At 39.0% G+C, this 20,731-nt stretch overlaps 1 protein-coding gene across 1 annotated transcript; it reads right to left on the bottom strand.

The window, feature by feature from the left end:
• Positions 1–10,152: 10,152 nt before the first annotated feature.
• Positions 10,153–12,234, bottom strand: LOC110946435 (G-protein coupled receptor 151). Its single transcript, XM_022187971.2, has one exon. The coding sequence runs from the start codon at positions 11,605–11,607 to the stop codon at positions 10,474–10,476; it is 1,134 nt and encodes a 377-aa protein (XP_022043663.1). The 5' UTR covers positions 11,608–12,234; the 3' UTR covers positions 10,153–10,473.
• Between the last annotated feature and the right edge of the window lie 8,497 nt (positions 12,235–20,731).

Raw genomic sequence — 20,731 nt, forward strand, 5'->3', positions numbered from 1 at the left:
AGGACTTTTTTTAATTCCCAGGACAGACAAGGAGGTGAATAAAGGTTCAAACACAGGAGAGAAGAAGCGCAGATGTGTGTTTGTATGAGAATACAGCAGTTTAATTATGAAATTTAACAAAATTGCTGCTTATTTTGCCCAGAGTGGTGAGAAAACTATGCAATTGTTAATGTTTTTTGCACATTTTGATTGAAAACATGACCTACAGCTGAGCAAAGAGGCCTAAATGATGGATTTACTGCATGCAAAAGCACAACTAGCAGCTAAATTAGCAGTAAAAAAATGATAAACAACAACTAAATCCTCTCCCTGCAGTGGATCCCTTCCCCTTGTGATGCTTAGACTGAGTGCTAGCGAGCCTCTGTTTGACTGAAACCTTTCATATCTGAAGCGTCCTCAGCAGGAAGGAGGAAGCAGGGAGTCTAATGAAGCCACACTGAGAGCCTGAGGCAGCGCAGCCGATCCATCACGGCTGAGTGGGGAGAGAAAACACGGTGCACATGTCGATAAAAGAGCAGGACTGGACTCCTTTTCAGAGCCCTTTAGCTTTAAAACTACAGCAGCCTGCCACGGATGTCTGACACACAATATTCTCACGTAGAGCTGAAAAAGATGCTGTTTCCACCCCAGCTTTGCTTCAGTTATGTGTGCCTGGATGCACATTGCAGCTCTTGAACCGATTTAGCAAAAATACAAGATCTCAGTATTTGCTTTTAAAATGTTAAATATGACTTGCTGAAAAGATTTATTTAAAAAAAAAAAGTCTAATAATGTGATTTAGACCAACCTTTTTTTAAGTTGTAAACATTATTTTGGACAGGTTGAGTTGACAAAATGTTGCATCAAATTAATATTATGTGTAGTTTACATGCAGATATCTGCATTAGTTGATTAAAGACTACATTTAGGATGATTTTGCTCAACCCTGTAAAACCCACTGTTGCAAAAATACAATTGTTTTATTTATTTTTTAGGTTGTTGCTAGAGGTACGGACCAGTACCCGTAGCCTGTGGCCTACGGATACGGCACTTTCCATTTGCCAATCAGACACGCGAGATCTGGTCATGTGACTCCCGGTAGACGCTAGAGGTACGGACCCGTAACATCGGTACTACAGGTATGGACCCTAAACCTGACCCTAACACTCACCCTAACCTTAACCTTTGCTTACCTTTCAACAGTTTGCAGTGGTTAGCAGCTTCTTGACTTGCGAGACTCGCGTACGGGTCCGTATCTGTCTGTCAAATGGAAAGTGCCGTATCCGTAGGCCACAGGCTACGGGTTCGTATCTGTAGACACTACCTATTTTTTATCTATCTATCTAAATTTTTTGCTAATTTTTTTGGTAATGTCTTTCTATATTTGGGTTTGTTTCTTATGTAGAGCTGCAAAAATGTTCTTTTAGCTCAAGCTTTGGTAGTGATTTACTTATTATGTGTGGATGAATGCACTTAGAAGATCTTTAAGCTGATTTAATGGAACTTCTCGATGCAGTATTTGCGTTTGAACTGTTTGATAGTGCATGCCAAAGTGTGAAAAACAGTTTTCACCATGTAATTAAATGCATGCTAGCAAGATTTAAAGGGAAAAAAATCCGATTTGCTCATTTAGATGAACCTTTTCAACATTATTTTGATGATCTGAGTCCATTTAATCTTGCATTTTCTTAATAGTGTCAGTGCAATTTTATAATTTAAAACTAAATTTAAGTTGATTTAACTTAGTAAAAGTGTCTTGATAACTCATTTTTCAAGTAGCCTCCTTTAGCTTAACACGTCAGGACAATTTTAAGTCTGTGTTATTGTAGAGGAAATCTAATTCTTTCAACTCAATTTATGTTGTTGGTTGAACATAATTTCAGTAGAAGTTACAACAACTCAAAAAGATTCATGCAAACTGTTTCTAGAATGCAGTTAGCTCTATTTTTTGCTTCTACCGTGAGAGTTAACTGTACATTTATTAGAGTAAAGGTGACGCCAGGATGAGCTTTAGTCCCGAAATGATCAAAAAAAGACAGCAACTGCCTGCAGCTAAACTTCCTGTAAAGATTAAAATGTGCCCTTTGTCAAAACGGCACAGAAAAGAGCTTGTCAAACTGACTGGAGACGGTAAACAGATGACGTAGAGGAGAGCAGCTCTGGGTGCAAACGAGTCGCCCACCGAAGCAGAAATCTTTTTGACAGTGTTTTGGATCAGCAGTAATGTATGTGTGGAGCAATGGAAGCCAAAAAACAGAAAAACACGCACAGATTATTTAGATTCAGGGATGGAAAAGTGCTTTATCCCACCAGAACGGTGAAAGTCCCTGCAGAAAAGAAAAGATTTTCACTTCTTTTTGAGGCAGAAAGTGCTGAATATGGGGAATTACAATCATGTTCAATCAACTTAGGCTTCATAATTTCAAGTCATTACTGTGTGAATATTAAAGACAATGAGGGCAAAAACGTTTGAAGTGATGACTACGTCTTATTAGCTGATGAAGATATTTCACTAAATGAGGATCTAAAGAGTCAGAAAAAATTAACTCGGCTGGAAAATACAAAATCCAAGAACCAGCACTCCTTTAATCCAATAAAAAGAACTTAATATTACAATAATCATGTATCATATCTTGATTAGAGCAGAATAGGATTACATTTTGAACCAATAAATTATCATGAAACTTCCTCAGATGGTTACTTAAATCAGCACAATTAATTTTTGTCATACAACTTTATAAGAACTCTATGTTTTAACATGTAAATGAGGGAATATCTCATCAAATATGGACAAATTTGTGTTCATTTCCCAAATTGGAAGCTTCAAAATATTTGCTTTGTTGACATTTTAGAGTCGGATGGGGCATTTTGAATCATTTTTTTCACTATATTTATCAGAAAATACTAAAAGCAGCCAGATAAAATGTACTTTATTTGTTTTTTTACAAATCAGCTGCGCTATAAATCAGGTTTTCACTCGTATATAATCAAAGTTCTCTGTACAAACCTTCATAGTATAGACAAGTTAGATGAAACTGGAAGATTTAGTGCATGTAAATGCTACTGATATGGAGATTAGCGGCTCAGTGTACAAGGAATACCTTATTTAGAGTAAATGTCCTGTCATTTTCATATCTTTTATTTCATTTACTTATTAATATTGCATGAACTGGAACATATTACATGACTTAAATGACACTGCATGACTGAAAGCAACATTAGAACACTATTGCTCTACAACGTATAGCTTTTTTTTTTTAATCGTTATGGCGTCTGTGTTTCAGTCTCTGACCTCGCTGTTGAACAGGTTAATAGAACAAGGAACAAATGAGTTTTTAAAATGATTGAGGTGGCTCTTCAGCGCTCGATGTCGTCCGCCGGAGGGTGAAAGCTCGTACTCGACCGAAGTGAAGGACGTGTGAAGGGTCTGCTGGTGTTCTCTGAGCGCCTCTCTCTGAGATTGAAAGGATCGGTTTTCTTTTTTTCATGTGACCTCTGGAACAGGACGGGATCGTAACTGTAACAACGGGAGAGGTTTCAGCAAAAGTGAGGTGAGAGAATCGACGGAAGACTTCACCGTCTGTGCAGGTTCTCAGTCATCCAGGTCATTGTAATAATACCAAGTGATTCAGGAAAAGGCAGCTGGACTCTTTTAAGATTCAAGGACACTTTATTTATACCCGTGGGTAGATTTGTTTTGCAGAAAAATGATTGCGTTTGGCATTCTGTTAGAAAACAGACATTGATAACCTGACAGACAGATACCAGCTCGAGTGACAGACAAACAAGACAAAAGACAAAATTTTAATTAAATTTTTCATCAATCATGATCCCAACATATTTATGTAGTTACACTTCCTCTATTTTCTGAACTTTAATTAAAAGGACTCTGTGCCTGTCGTGTTGTTTTCTCAAATCAATAACCATATCTTTTGTTTATTTTATCTTTTTCATATGTTTAGTTGGAGGTAGGACTCCTTCCCTTTTTAAAACATCATCTTTTGTGGTGTAATATCGTTGGAGGGAAACCATGCAGTAGTTGACAGAATGAAGTTGCTTTTGACACATGAAAGGTGAAAGTTCATGAGAGACGTCCAGTTCTTCACCCCCATCCGATCAGGGTCACTGGCTGCATGGATGACGGTTTCTATTGATATCTTCAGCTACTCTTCCTCTCCTGTAAAGCAGAAACATTACATAAGAGGCCTGTCTGATACATCCTGCACCTCCGCCTTTCATCAGACGTCTGATAGCTCCAGTTTCCTTACATCTAGACACAGATGTGCGTTTCAGCGAGGCGACGGAGATCCGGTTCAGAGTAAATGCCTCGACCTTGACCTGGTCCTCCGCTGAGTGCTGAGAGGTTCCAACTGTACGTACTTACGACCCAGATCCGGAGGGACCAGACATGCATTAATGCTCCAGGGTCACTGGGGTGGATCTCTGTTGGGATTTTGATCTATAACCGCAGCTATGAATGCAAGGAGGTTACCGACAGAAAACGCTTTGGTGAAGAACTAACCCACCTTGTGGACTTTAAAGGTTTGGGCAATTTCCGCCCGAAATTTCTACTGAGATTTACAGAAAGTAAATTGAATGCTGTTCTTGAACTGTTTGGAGTACATGCATGGTTGGGGTCTCATTTGAAAGCTGACAACCTGAATTTTCACCCAGTGCAGTCAGAATTACTCTAGGTGCTACTGGCACAGAGTATTTCATGTTGGCACACACTGAATTAGGATGAATTTTTTTCTCGCCTACATTTTTTCCCTAATAAAACACCTGAAAATCAGTGTGGCAGCACTGTAAGAGCTTGAAAACACAATATTGCAAAAGCCTGGGGTCTTACATAGTTCAGGTCAAAATTTCAGAGCAATACTACAAGAAATGAGTGTTTCACACATGTATTTGTACTGATATGCTCCGCCCCTGTCAATGTTGGATGCACTCTTTATACACTGTGCACACTCTCTACAGAATGGTATAAATTCATTTTCACTTAATTTTCCACTTCATTTTCATTCCAAAAACTCATAAAGAACTCAAAAAATCACTTCAGATAGGCTTCAGTGTCGATCACACACACAGATTGAGAGGAATACAGAGAAACAGCAGGTGGAGCCCGGAGCTCACGAATGAAATATCATATAAAGCCGCTGGCAGAGGCGGGATTTATATTTAAGCCATTCAGCAAGCTCATTGGCTACCAGGCCTGTCAATCTAACGTTTCCTCCGGCGTGATTTGCTGAGAAACAAGTCAATCAAGTGATGTAATCGATATCTGTCAGACTCGGCCATGGTTGGCTATATTGCCGAAGTAGGCGGAAACGAGTCACCTGATTGGTTGAAGTCCGGTTTGAAGCGGTCGAGAAGCCTCCAGTATCCATTTTGAATCGCGAACAAAGAAAATAGGACCGTGTATGATAAAGTTATAATAGAAAGATGCAGTGAATATGAAACGCACAGCGCCACCACGCGCCGTGTGCACGCGCACGGAGCCGATCGTTTTCTGGATTTTTTACCTATTTCGAGACATGTTTTGGCCAAAGTATTATACTGGATTGTTTCCTCTGGATGGCTAAGCTTGGGTTCTGGCCGGTTTTTGTGGATTATCTTCTTTTATGACCAGAAACGAGCGTCCAAACTGCGTCGACAGGTGAGCTGTGCACGTTTACATGACTTGTTGTTTGTTGGATAAATGTGTTTATATTACCCGCTGTGGTAATCACATCTGAAAGTGGTTTATACCGGCGGATTCATGAGAATCTCAGCTTTCTATGTGTGTATAGTGTTTGTATAATCGTGTTTGCAGTGTCCTTCTATTTTAAAAAAAAGCGTATACCGATAAAAAAACGGCCCGCCCGCGGGCCGGCGTACTTTAACGGGCTAAAGTAGGCAGTACTTTTTTCAAATAGGCTGTCATTAAAATCGTCAGAGAGGATGCTAGACTTCTGTCTTTTTGGGAAGATTGTTCCTATCGGCTGCCTATTAAACGCAAAAATGATGGACAACCAGATTCAATGGTGGCAACTACCTGCACTGCAAAACAAAAAGATGGACTTGTCCACTCAGAGACATGAACTGAAGGTAACATTTAGCTGCTAAAAAGCCAAAAGACATAACAAACTCCTGTGTTGGCTCACTAGTTGTTGCCTTTGTTAGCATCTGCTGATTTAGCTTTTGTTGTGTTCATGTATGAAACTTGACGGGCTTAAAAACAAAAAGGTTTAATTTTAGCATTTTTTTTACAGAACAGAAAGTGAAAAAGGTAAAACCATGAAGGCAGCATCCACAGAATATGCCCTGCCTCTTCAAAAGCATAGAAAAATAAAAAGATACCCATTTTTTTCATAGTTTTCTGGAGATTTCCAGTTGCTGATATCACTGTTTAAAGAACACATGTTTAGTACATCAAACAGAGGTTGAGGTGTCGCGATGCTCCCCTCACTACTTTAATAGTCAAGAAACAGCTGTCATATCTGTTTGAACCGTGTTGCTTTTTAATTTTTGTGTCACATTTTCCCTATAGCGCTCCTGTGCTACATATAGCTGTTATTTTATTGCAGTATTTAATCTTTTAATGCATTTTTTGTCCATAAATTAATATTTTCTTGACGTAGTTTTACTTAATTTAACTAATTTTGACATATTTTGCACCACTTTATTAGCCATATTACAAATAAGACAATTATAATTCTATTTTTTTTAAAATTCCAGACTTCTAACATTGTTTGATGAATTGATTTCTTCATTTTTAACATGCAAACTCTAAGCATTTACTGTAATATTTTTCCATATAGACACTAATATCTCATAGTCAGTAATATTTTTAAACATTCCCTTTGAATAAAATGTCATTTTCTTGATCTAGTTTTACTCAGTTTCACTTATTTTGGCACATTTTGGACCACTTAATTAACCAGATTACTAAAATGTTAATTCCAAAATTCCAACAAAATTTAATTACTTTATTTCTGCAGTTCATACATACAAACTCTGGTCATTTGAAGTGATATTTTTCCCATATTACTGCTCCTTTATTGATATACTTGCAGGTTTATTGCAATATTTAATCTTCTTATGCATTTTTTCCATTACTTCTCTCTATATTATGGGTTTTAGTGTTTTTGAAGCATGTGAGGGATAACATAAGGTTTTTACTCACATTTTTAAAGCCTTATATCTTATTTATCTGCATTTTGCACGTGCAGACTCAAATTGTTCAATTTTCCATTTAGGACTTGTGTTTTCACATAGTTGCAGGTTTATTGCAGAATTCAACATTTGTCTGCATTTTTTTCATTCATTTATTTTATTTTTCTCCAGATTTTCTCCTTGGTGTAAGTCCTGAGCTGTTTTATTTTACTTTTTCCAGCGTAGTTTAGAACTTTCTGTTTTTGCAACTTTTTTTGCTGCTTTGACTGATTTTATTTTTTGTGAGACCAAATGAAACTGTAAATGAGAAGTTACTGCTTTATACTGGATAGTGTCAATTTATTTTGTATTTCAGTCAGCATTAATAAACTCTGCTTTATACCCTGAGCCTAGTTTGGTTGCTGAAAAGTTACAGTTTAGTTCAGTGTACCTCTAACTTTAATTAATATAGGAGAAAATAAAAGTAGAACAAAAATAGAGCAAATAAATTTTGCAGGTTCGTCTATTAAATTACCTCCTTAAGTGGTTGAAATAAAGTCTGCACCCATCTATGATGTAGAACTCTAAAAATACAGTTAGAAATGGGATATAAAAACGCATGACCCAGGGGCAGACATGGTGTATTGTCAATGAATAAATTATGTGCAGGAGCACAATCATGCTGAAGAGCTTTAGAGGCTTTTTTCCTCTTCAACCTGTAACCTTTCTTTTCACTCAGGCTGACTAAAATGTCAAATCTGCCGGGATGTCAGAGCCACAGGCGGGTGCTGCTTTACTGGTAAACACACAGACAACTAAAAGCAGGTTTTCTCTTCACATCCACCAAAAGGTTATTCTGCTGACGAAGGTCATGTGAGCTGATGCTGCTGACCATGTGACGCCGTTAAAACGAGACTCAAAAAATGTGGCAAGGAAGTTTGGTTTAAGAGTTTAAAATAGGCTGATTGGTCATTTTTCAAGAAATCAGAAATGACCGGTCTTGAGTTTATTTTATGACTCAAGGACTGACTGTTTCTGCTTTATTTGTCTTGAAAGTAACCAAACACATGGATATAAATGATCTTATTGTGATGCACTCTGCTGGATTTATGCCAATATCAGAAATGGTGATATTTCTCAATTTATTTTGATTAATATCTATGTATGGATATTTCTGTTTATTGATACATTGTCCTGTAGTGGATTGGACGTATTATTATGTCTCATCATGATCACTGACTGCCAAATGCAGACATAAACTAATCCCCTTTACCTATACTTTACATTTTATACTATGCTATAATATACTATATACTATACACTTTCACTTATACTATGATATACTTACACTTAATTATACTATATTAGACTGCTATACTACTACTCTGCTTTACATATACTCTACTGAATTTCCCTTTGGGGATGAATAAAGTGATCACTGCACTACTTGTAATATACTTATGGTATGCAATGCTTTACTTATCCTATGCTAGAGTCTGCTAGCCTAGCCGCGCTACACCCATGTTTCTGAAGGCACAAGGGTCTAGGGAAGCTCGACAGGGAGGGAGGCGGGCTAAAAGGTTGTCTATCAAATCCCTCTGCAGCAGTTGGGTAGGTATACAACCAATCAACGCAATGAATAGGCCTACGTAGTTCCGAGAGCACCGGCGGATTGTGGCTAAGTCCCATTAGCTTCCCAACCAGCGGAGCCCCCGAGCCGCGGAGCCAACTGGTATATTAAGGATTTGCCATATCCCGTCGGCATAAGTCCAAATACGTCTTTCTTCTCAATGAAACACTTCAGTGCCGTCCTCTGTTTATCTTTCAAGTTGAATTTTAGCTTCAAATCTTTAAGGGCTGTGGCCAAAGCCGAGTCGATAACTGTTTATTGTGCGCCGGTTGTTTCTGTCAGAATCGTTGCGCCTCTGTCGTCACTTCGTTACGCCCGCCTTCTGACTCTACTCTTCATGGTGATTGGTCCGGCCAGTTTTAGGAGAATCCAGCCTCGAGCCTTATGGAGGGTAACTAGACCTACCCTGGCAGAGAATTAAATTCGTTGCCGTGGGTTGTCTAGCGCGGCTAGGCTAAGAGTCTGCTCTACTCCACTTAAACTATAACACTCTCCTCTACTATATTATACTATGCTATGATATACTTATGCTTTGCTATGGTATGCTATGCTTTGCTATGCTATACTATGATTATGCTATGCTATACTATGCTATGCTTGTGCTATACTATTCTAAACTATGCTATGCTATACTATGATTATGCTATACTATGCTGTGCTATGCCATGCTATGCTATACTACTACTGGTTCACTGTGTAATACTGTACTTTTCCATACTTGTGTTTATGCTATACTTGTACTATACTATACCCATACTTATACTTACGGTATGCTAATATGCTGCACTGCACTTCTACTCTTACTCCTGCTTAGCTACACTGCAATAAGTACACCTGTTTACTACATTTCTTCAGCATGTACATCTTGAGAACTACTTTTATAAACACTTCAAATGTTCGTTATATCTGCTTGCTTACAGTAAACTTGATTATATTGAGCTAAATGGTGGAAATTAAATGCATTCACTCAAGTACCATACCTGAGTACTGCAGTATTTCCATTTCCAGCTGTACATCTACTCCATTACACTTCAGAGAGAAAAAACAAACTTTTCACTCCACTTTTATTTGATAATTTTAGTCAGGTTATTTATAGACATGATGTAACTAACAAATAAATGCGACTTTATAGATTATTGATTTATCCTGGAGTGGAAAAGGCCACATATCGACCCATTTACACAATAAAACTGCACTAATGCATGTTTTTTTCCCCCTGAAATATCATCATTGCCTTGACCTAAATTGTGCAGCTGGATTAGTTGTGAATTTAATATGGAGAAATGGTGTGTTTACAGTGCATGCCATGTCAAAACCCACTGAATTAAATGGAGAGATTTGATATTTGAATCGTATTTTATCCGTGATTAAGGTGGACTGAGTGGAGGAAAAAAAATTCAGAGAGCACGTATTTGAGAACGTTTTAATATCCACGTTATTCATCACATGTACACAAGCACAATTTGCGTAAATATTTACAGTGTTTTCTCTGTACAAATCTGAAGAAGCCCTACTAAGAACAAATATTCACAACAAAAGATTTATAGAAACATCAAAAACGTGATATTGTACAAGTTTATTTTACATCTAATTCAAGCGCACGACAGCAAAGAAAACAGCCTTTTACCGAGGGTCTGCACTGTGGGGCAACGAACTAGAACCAGCCGAGAACGAGCTTGTGCTAAAAAAAATTAAAAAAGAAAAAGGAAATAATTTGACATGAGATTTCACTACAACATCTTCTCCTCTCTCTCCCACGGAACCGGATCCTGCTCCTCTTCGACGTGCGTATTCCTGCGTCCTGTCCAAAAGTGCTCCACATCTGGGAACGTCTTCTCCTTCCCCTGCAGCACCGCGTTCCCGACGGCGTTGGCTCCCACCTCTGCTCCGTTTCCCTCCGTCTTTGGACACTGTTTGCTCGGGACGCGCTTTTTGCTCCTGCAGGTGGAGACGAACCAGATGTTGATGAGTCCTTGGCGCACGTCGTCGTACATGGTCATGAGGACGACCGGCGACAGGGAGCTGCACGCGTAAAGGAGGACCTGTCCGAAGATGAGCAGCCCCGCGGGAGGCCTGCTGTAGCCGAGTCTGATCCAGGTGAACGTCCCCCACTCCGGCAGCAGCAGCAGCCCCAGCGCGCCGCTCAGACACAGTAAAACCAGGATCACCTTGGTCTGGTGCTGCGGGCTCGGTGCGTGGTTCACCGCGGCGTGGAGCATTTTAGTGTAGTAGGCCACCGTGAAGATGGCCGGAGCCACGAAGGCTGCGGTTGGATAAATCTTGTAGAACAAACTCATGAAGTCAGACGCGCACGCTGGCATCTCGGAGACGCAAATGGTGTCGCGTCCCTGCTGCACCAAAGAGGCGAAGAGCAGCTGCGGGATGGGAAACATCATGGACACTATCCAGATGAAGGCCAGCGCTCCGTGGATCCACGTCGGGCTGTAGAGGGGCCCCGTGGCGGTGCTGGGGACCAGAGTGTGCTTGGCTCTGGTGGTGGCGGCGAGGATTAAAGTTTTGGCAATTACGCACGAGTGCTGGAACCAGTCCGTGGTGCTGCACACGAAACTCCCCAGGGTCCAGCTCTGCTTGTAGTAGGTGACGACGCGCACCGGAGCGCACAGCAGCAGGATCACCAAGTCTGTGGACGCCAGCGAGGCGAGCAGCGCCTTCACCTCGGAGCCTCTGCCGCTCCTAAAGTCGCGGGTGAAAATCAGCAAAACCAGCAAATTGCCAACCGCTCCGGAGACGCAGATCCCGATGAGGGTGACGGGCACCGCCGTCCGGATGTCCTCCCCCTGGAGAAGTTGGACTCCTCCGATAAAATCAAAAAAGGAGACATTAGCTGGTCGGTTAATATCCATCTCTTCCCTTCCTGTGACTTTTTAAAGCTCCTTAAAGTGAGAAAACAGTATAAAGTCTCCGTTTCCTTCACCGTCCTGGAGAGAGGAGCTGTCCGGTTGCGCGCCGCGGTGCTGAAACGCAGCTAATGGGGTCGTGATCGCATCAGCAAGTGGGTGAGCAGGGTGGCAGGTAGACTATTTCAAGTGCTGCCATTTAGCATCGTCAAGCACTCACGTCACTTCATCAGTGTGGCTCCGGGCTGCAGCCAGACCAAATGTGAGCTCAGCGTGATGCGGTTTCATCCGCGACCTCGGAGGGGAGGCTGCGGTGCGCCACGGAGCCCAACAAGTCTGATAATTAACCTAAATCCCTTCATGGTAGAAAAAAACATGCGATTTAATTTGGGTAAATAATAAACAGATGATTTTTATAATTTGTTCAATGATGTTGCAATAACAAAAGCAAGCAAGTACAGAAATGACAGTCTCTCTTAAAAACTGTCTAAAATACCTCAGTTTGTCCATATTACCTCAGATATTGACATCAGATTCAGTTTAAAGGCTAGTTTTGCTTTATTTAAGCTTCTATTATTCCTATTTTGTTTCATTTTCTCTCCTACCCCTTATTTTGTAACTATTGGATAACAAGTTAAAAGTCACTTTCTGATGATTCATTATAAGCAGGGTTGAATGGTAATGATTACAATAATCAGATTACATCAAATAAGTAATTATGATCAGCACAGATTATGGAATAAAGTGCAGTTAGATTGTATCTGGATTGTTAAGGATTACTCGGATTACTTTTTTAAACATAACTAATTAAGTCGGACCAACTGTAAATGCATTTAAAATGGGTTAAAACGAGAAAAAACAAACATACATGTGGAACAAAATATTTGCCTCCTGCATCATTTTTTTGAGCATATGGTGTAATATATTCAGTGTTTTATTTTGAAATAATCGGAAAATATTCACTCTTTTCTAATCTAATGGATTATTAATGTTACCATAGAATTTGTGTTAAGAAACTAAGTATCTACATTTCAAAGTAATCCGATCTAGACCTGGTTCTAATTCATTAGAAAACTTTGGAGTACGTCAAGTCCATATTTGAGATATTTCTTCTAAAAACAAGTTTAAACACTGGATTTAAGACCATTTTGTTTTTTTTTCCTTAGCTAATTCACATATTAAGGATTAAAACTCTATAACAAATATATAAAATAAGTACTTTACCCTACTCAATGTTGTTAATTGTAGAGATTATGGAGAAAACACCTATAAAATTTATACAAAATGCTACTTTACTTGACTATAATGCATGTGGAGAATCACCACACTAACATAACAATGTAGCTAAGACCTTACAGTGTTCTAAATTATGGAATTTAACATCATTAATATAACAATAAATGCTATGTACCCTGCTGCTATGGTAGCTTTGAGGATTCCTCTGACTAATTTACTGCTAGAATGTTAACCCTTCAAATTGCTAACATACATTAGCACAAGATATAGCTAAATTATCAGCTTAGATGTTGAATAATAAGGTCTTCATTGTGTGTATTCTGTCAAGCAAAAATCAATCGCAATTTTATTTCTTAATGTAAAATTACCTGCTCCCTAAATTTTTTGTTACGCTTTTACGCCGATGACACTCTTCTATACCTGTCATCTCTATTCCATTCATCCTAAAGTGTTTTCTGCAGGTTAAGTGCTGGATGGTAAACAAACTGTCCCACTTAGGGTCATTTTTTAGTGAAAATTGAGGCCCATGCAGGATCTCTGTTTCATCTTTGACCCAGCACTTACATTTAGAGACAGATGTGTTTGTCCTTAACCAAGGAACATCGACTTATTCGTCTGACTAACATGAAGACTACGAGTATCGCATTAATCTCCTTAAAGTCAGATCTTTCTGTACCTGGATAGTCTCTCTGCTGATGCTGCAACAATCTTAAATGGAAAACTTTACACCTGTACTAGCATTCCTGTACCGGCTAATTGTGAAATACTGAATTGATTTAAGGTTATTTTATTAGTTTATAAAGTCATGCATGGGCTGGCAGCAAATTCCAGAACTTCTCTAGACCTCTTCTAGCTCAAAACCTCTCCTCCAGAAAAGATGCTTTTAATTGTTTTAAAATTGAGGCTGGTGGGTACAGAAACATTGTGTTTTTGCATTAGCAGCTCCAAAATTTTGGAACATCCCCCTTGTTCAATCAAATGTTCCTCCTCGAATGATAGTTTTGAGAAAAATCTCAAGATGCAAAGCTTTTTAAAATGGCTTTTGCTTGGTCTTTGGATATTTTATGCATCTTAAAACAAACTGCAATACTGTATCCAAACAAGATTTAGAAATCATGCTTTTAATATCTGTAGAGTAGATGACTGTAAAGCACTCCTCAGTAAAACCAAAAGACCTTTGTAACTTTTTCATAATGCTGCTACTAGAATACTGACAAAAACAGGGACATAGAACACATAACTACAAATGTAAAACTGAATCTAAGGGATACTACTTAATGCCTATAAATTTCTGAATGGTTTAGGACCAAATAAATCAGAGATCTGTTTGCTGAAGCCCAGAGAGTCTCTAAAATCTGCAGGTCAGTTTGTAGATCAGATAATATAATTTAGTCATTATGCTTGTTTTTACCAGCTTGTTGTCAGATTTATTCCAAATGCCAGTTTGTTTAAGAGAAAGCTGAAGACTGTTTTTTTTTATTACTGTTTTTAAGAGAACCTAACTGCAGTTTTGCTCACTCAATTTTAATCACTAGATTTTTTTTATTTTATTATGCATTTTATCCTGTATGTTCCTTTATTTTTCTCATCGCTTGACTTTATTTGTTAAATCTGTTTTTGTCAGCTTGGTTTAATTGTTCTATAAAGGTGTGTGCACTTTATCCCACTTGCTTGTACTGTTTTTGATTAATGGAATTTTTAAGTTTATTTTTGATTTGCCTGTAAAACGCATCAACTAACCCCTGTTTGTGATATGCTGCTATACACACGTGGACAAAATTGTTGGTACCCCTCAGTTAAAGAAGGAAAAACCCACAATTCTCACTGAAATCACTTGAAACTCACAAAAGTAATAAATAAAAATTTATTGAAAATTAAATAATCAAAATCAGCCATCACTTTTGAATTGTTGATTAACATAATTATTTAAAAAACAAACTAATGAAATAGGGCTGGACAAAAATGATGGTACCCATAACTTAATATTTTGTTGCACAACCTTTTGAGGCAATCACTGCAATTAAACGATTTCTGTATTTGTCAATGAGCGTTCTGCAGCTGTCAACAGGTATTTTGGCCCACTCCTCATGAGCAAACAGCTCCAGTTGTCTCAGGTTTGATGGGTGTCTTCTCCAAATGGCATGTTTCAGCTCCTTCCACATATGTTCAATGGGATTCAGATCTGGGCTCATAGAAGGCCACTTTAGAATAGTCCAACGCTTTTCTCTCAGCCATTCTTGGGTGTTTTTGGCTGTGTGTTTTGGATCGTTGTCCTGTTGGAAGACCCATGACCTGCGACTGAGACCAAGCTTTCTGACACTAGGCAGCACATTTCTCTCCAGAATGCCTTGATAGTCTTCAGATTTCATCGTACCTTGCACACTTTCAAGACACCCTGTGCCAGATGCAGCAAAGCAGCCCCAAAACATTACTGAGCCTCCTCCATGTTTCACCGTAGGGACAGTGTTCTTTTCTTCGTATGCTTGGTTTTTGAGTCTATGAACATAGAGTTGATGTGCCTTACCAAAAAGCTCCAGTTTGGTCTCATCTGTCCAAAGGACATTCTCCCAGAAGCTTCGTGGCTTGTCAACATGCATTTTTGCAAATTCCAGTCTGGCTTTTTTATGAGTTTTTTTCAGCAGTGGTGTCCTCCTTGGTCGTCTCCCATGAAGTCCACTTTGGCTCAAACAACGACGAATGGTGCGATCTGACACTGATGTACCTTGGCCTTGGAGTTCACCTTTAATTTCTTTGGAGGTTGCTCTGGGCTCTTTGGATACAATTCCAACGATCCGTCTCTTCAATTTGTCATCAATTTTCCTCTTGCGGCCACGTCCAGGGAGGTTGGCTACTGTCCCGTGGGTCTTGAACTTCTGAATAATATGAGCCACTGTTGTCACAGGAACTTCAAGCTGTTTAGAGATGGTCTTATAGCCTTTACCTTTAAGATGTTTGTCTATAATTTTTTTTCGGATGTCCTGGGACAATTCTCTCCTTCGCTTTCTGTTGTCCATGTTCAGTGTGGTACACACCTTTTCACCAAACAGCAGGGTGACTACTTGTCTCCCTTTAAATAGGCAGACTGACTGATTATGAGTTTGGAAACACCTGTGATGTCAATTAAATGACACACCTGAGTTAATCATGTCACTCTGGTCAAATAGTTTTCAATCTTTTATAGAGGTACCATCATTTTTGTCCAGGCCTGTTTCATTAGTTTGTTTTTTAAAATAATTATGTTAATCAACAATTCAAAAGTAATGGCTGTTTTTGATTATTTAATTTTCAATAAATTTTTATTTATTGTTACTTTTGTGAGTTTCAAGTGATTTCAGTGAGAATTGTGGGTTTTTCCTTCTTTAACTGAGGGGTACCAACAATTTTGTCCACGTGTGTACAAATAAACTCGCTTAAAAGCTGTTCTCCTGTTTTGTCTTGATGTTAAGTACCTTATATTTATCAGTTTTGCAATTTTTATCCTGTTTGTGTCTTGCTTAATTGCCGATCTTATAAGATGTACAGCACTTTGGTCAACTCTAGTTGTTTTAAAACATGCTAGAAATAAACTTGACTTATCATAAATGCTTATTTCCTCTACTTAGGTGTGGGAAAATGGCACATATTTAATAACATATTATCAGCTTCTTTTAGTATTGGTGTCAAAACCATCAAGTATCAAGAACGACTAGTTGCTATAGTAGAATTCCTCATTAAATATGTCACTTTAGATTAATTTAATTTATTAAAAATACTTTATAAATGAAATGTTGCTCCTGGAAAGTTGGTACAAAATCCAAAACCTTCATTATTTAACTTCAACAACTACTGACATGATAAATGTATTAGAAATAAACGAGCCAATGAGCATCTAAGCAACATTATTACCTAAAGGAAGGAGCTTTTGAACCTCATACCAGCCCTACCAGCTCTGTTTTGTTCACAGATAAACTTATTGCATGAAGCTCATTGGTGCTATTTGTATACAACTTAAAGCAGATGATCGTAAATACTGAGTTAGCAGCTTGCAATGACTGATTTTCTGATGATATGGACGAAAAACAGCATCTACTGTGATTCAACTGTGAATGAATGAAGCGTAAATTCACACTTTGACCCTGATACATGAAGCCCAGCGACGGTGTGTTTACTTGACTCTCCGAGCATCCGGATGGTGAAGGGGAGGGTGAGGGAGGGTGATGATGGCGAGGCGGAGGGGTGAGGGGGCCCACTCAAATGCTGTCACCTCCTCTAAGAGTGCCGGTTGCTAGGCGACGGCTGCTACTATCACAGTATGGGGTTAGGAAGATGTGAGGCATCATGAAGTAGTGTGAGATGTGGATGGATGGAGACTGTGAAAAGACTCTGGAGCCTCAGACGTGATGAATGAATGAATAAATTCTTACGACCGTATGATTGCAGAGCGGGGATTTAAAAAAAGAAAAAAAAAAGACCTGCTCCGGTGGTATTTAGAGGGATGACATAATGGCACAAGCAGGGGAGCCGCCTTCACGGTGTGCAGTAATCAGTGATGATTGGTGGGTTAAGGGCTGTGCAAGGCCAGGAATATGTTTGACTGATTTAAAATCAGTGTAACATGGATTTAACACTCAGATCTGTAAGATGCACATTTAGTTTACATAACTAGTGATGATGAACTTTAATTGGAAAGCTCCTTTCATGTAGAGATGCACACTAAAAAGACATCAGTGGCTAAAAAATGGCTCCACTAGTACCTAATATTTATTCATTTTGCAAGCTTTATCCTGTTTTTAGTCTTGCTTTCTTGCACATATTTGTTGCTGTCTGTCTTATCGATCGATCAATCAATCAGTCAGTCAGACTTTCTTTAAATAGCACTTTTCACACAAATTAAATGCAACACAAAGTGTTTTGCAGACAACAAGAATAAAAATAGAATAAACAGTACAAACAACCTCCTACCTCCACAGTCTAGTGATCAATAAAGGACCCTTAACCCTCCTGTTGTCTTCATTTACGGGCACCAAAAATATTGTTTCCTCGTCTGAAAGAAATACAAAAATTAAGTGAAAAAATGCCCCGTGTTTCTGAAAATTTGCAAAACCTTCAGAAAGAAAATTCCAATAATTCCTAAAAGCTTTATTTTTAAAAAAATCCCCCAAATTTGGCAAGGAAATTCTGGTAAATATTTTCAAAAAATTAGTAAAAATCTTTTAAAAAAATCCCCAAAATATCTAAAGTGATTACATAAATATCAGTAAGACTTCTGATAGTTTCTTTAAGAACATTCACATAAAAATCAACCAAAATCCAACGTTTTATGTGAATGTTCTTAAACATTTTTAACATTTCTTTTTTTTCCACCCGAAAATGTTGAAAATGTGGACATCAGAAGTTTCACTGTGAAAATATATATTTTTTTCTACACATTTTCAAACTTTAAACCGGGTCAATTTTGAACCACAGGACAACACAAGGGTTAAACGCAGATAAAATGAAATAAAATAAGATAAATAAATTAAAACAATCAAATAAAATATCTATTTAAAAAGTAGACATGGATAGAAATGGAAACAAAAATGATACAAAACAGCACAAAAATATAAAAGTGAAGTAACAAACTGTACATAAAATGAACTAAAATAAGTGAATAAATAGAGAAATCGGTAAATAAAATGAGTTCTAAAAAGAGTAATAAATAAATAAATTCTATCAAATCAATCAAAAGCCTAACTTAAAAGTTAGAGCTGGAGTGTACCTTTAAAAAATGTATTTTTTTAAAATATATATACTACAGCATGTACAGCACTTTGGTGAACCTAGGTTGTAAAATGAAAATAAGGTCAAATATCTGTAAATGAGTGATTTTTGTTTTTGTTGCTAATTTAAATGCAGTAAATCATTGTAATTTCATGGCCACAGAGAGACAGACAGCTCACACTCACACCTACAGCTAATTCAGAATTGCCAATTAACGCACCAGGAATATCTTTGGACGGTGAAGCCTTGAGAGAAAACCCACGCAGGCACAAGAAGAACATGCAGTCTCCAACAGAAGGACTCTAAGAGACCAGCAGGGTTCAAGGTTCCTTGCTGTGAGGCGTCAGTGCGAACCACTGCACACTATTCTGCCCTACTTGGTGATGGTGGAAGATGAGCAGTCACCAAAAGGCTAAAATTTGTCCTGAGGGGTTGGAAATACTGACAGTAGCGATAAAAAGTGTTCACCCATTGCAAGGTTTAAACTTTTATTGTTTTTAATTTGACTTTTTTGACGAGAATTTACCAAAAAAATACATTCTTTTGCATCAACCTGAACAGATTTTTGTATAAACTATTAAAAAACATGGTTGCAGGAGTTTTCACCTCATTTAAAGACTTGTCTAATTCAACACCGATGCAGCAAATCGATGCTAGAAGTCACACAATTAGTGGAATAAAGATCATCATACAATCAGTGATTGTAGCGTAAAGACTCCTGTATCTGAAGGTCCAGCCACTGGTGAATCAGTACTCCTCGATAAAACTACACCATAAAGACCAAGCAACTCCATAAAGAGATTATTGAAAAGCATAGGTCAGAGGACGGACACAACCAAATTTCCAAGTCACTGAGTATCTCTTGGAGTATGGTTAAATCCCTCGCTGAGAAATGGAAGACGTATGACCTGTGTAAATGTGCCTAGAGCCGATCGTCTTCAAACCTGAATGACCGAGCAAGAAAGTGACGAATGGTAGAGGCTAGCAAGACATCTATGACTCCTCTGATAGCTTCTGAGATGGAAGAGACTGTTCATACTGTTGGCAGATGTTCACCAATCAAAGCTGCATGGGAGGATGGAAAAGGAAGGATAATATTGAAAAACACTTACATTAAATCTGGACTAGAGTTGACCTAAAGGCATGTAGGAGACTCAAGTCAACTGGATGAAGGTTCTTTGGTCTGATGAGTCTGAAATTAAGCTTTTTTGGCCATTAGATGAGACACTAAGTTTGGGGAAAGACTACACATCATCACAAACGCACCATCTCCACAGTAAAGCATGGTGGTAGCAGCATGATGTGAAGCATGGTGGTGGCAGCAGGATGATGTGAAGCATGGTGGTGGCAGCATGATGTGAAGCATGGTGGTGGCAGCAGGATGTGAAGCATGGTGGTGGCAGCAGGATGATGTGAAGCATGGTGGTGGCAGCAGCATGATGTGAAGCATAGTGGTGGCAGCATCATGATGTGAAGCATGGTGGTGGCAGCAGGATGTGAAGCATGGTGGTGGCAGCAGGATGTGAAGCATGGTGGTGGCAGCAGGATGATGTGAAGCATGGTGGTGGCAGCAGCATGATGTGAAGCATGATGGTGGCAGCAGCATGATGTGAAGCATGGTGGTGGCAGCATCAGAAGCATGGTGGCGGCAGCATCATGATGTGAAGCACGGTGGCGGCAGCATCATGATGTGAAGCATGGTGGCGGCAGCATCATGATGTGAAGCACGGTGGCGGCAGCATCATGATGTGAAGCATGGTGGCGGCAGCATCATGATGTGAAGCACGGTGGCGGCAGCATCATGATGTGAAGCACGGTGGCGGCAGCATCATGATGTGAAGCACGGTGGCGGCAGCATCATGATGTGAAGCACGGTGGCGGCAGCATCATGATGTGAAGCACGGTGGAGGCAGCATCATGATGTGAAGCACGGTGGAGGCACCATCATGATGTGAAGCATGGTGGTGGCAGCATCATGATGAGAAGCATGGTGGTGGCAGCATCATAACTGGAAGCATGGTGGTGGTAGCATCATGATGCTACTCAACATTAGGTCCTGGAAGGCTTGTAAAAGTAGACAGTAAAATAAATAAATAAAATATTGGGAAATCCTGGAGAAGAAACTGATACAATCTGAAAGAGAACTGAGACTTCC

Source organism: Acanthochromis polyacanthus, chromosome 1 (genome assembly GCF_021347895.1).
Source record: "Acanthochromis polyacanthus isolate Apoly-LR-REF ecotype Palm Island chromosome 1, KAUST_Apoly_ChrSc, whole genome shotgun sequence".
NCBI classification, from domain to species: Eukaryota; Metazoa; Chordata; class Actinopteri; family Pomacentridae; genus Acanthochromis; species Acanthochromis polyacanthus.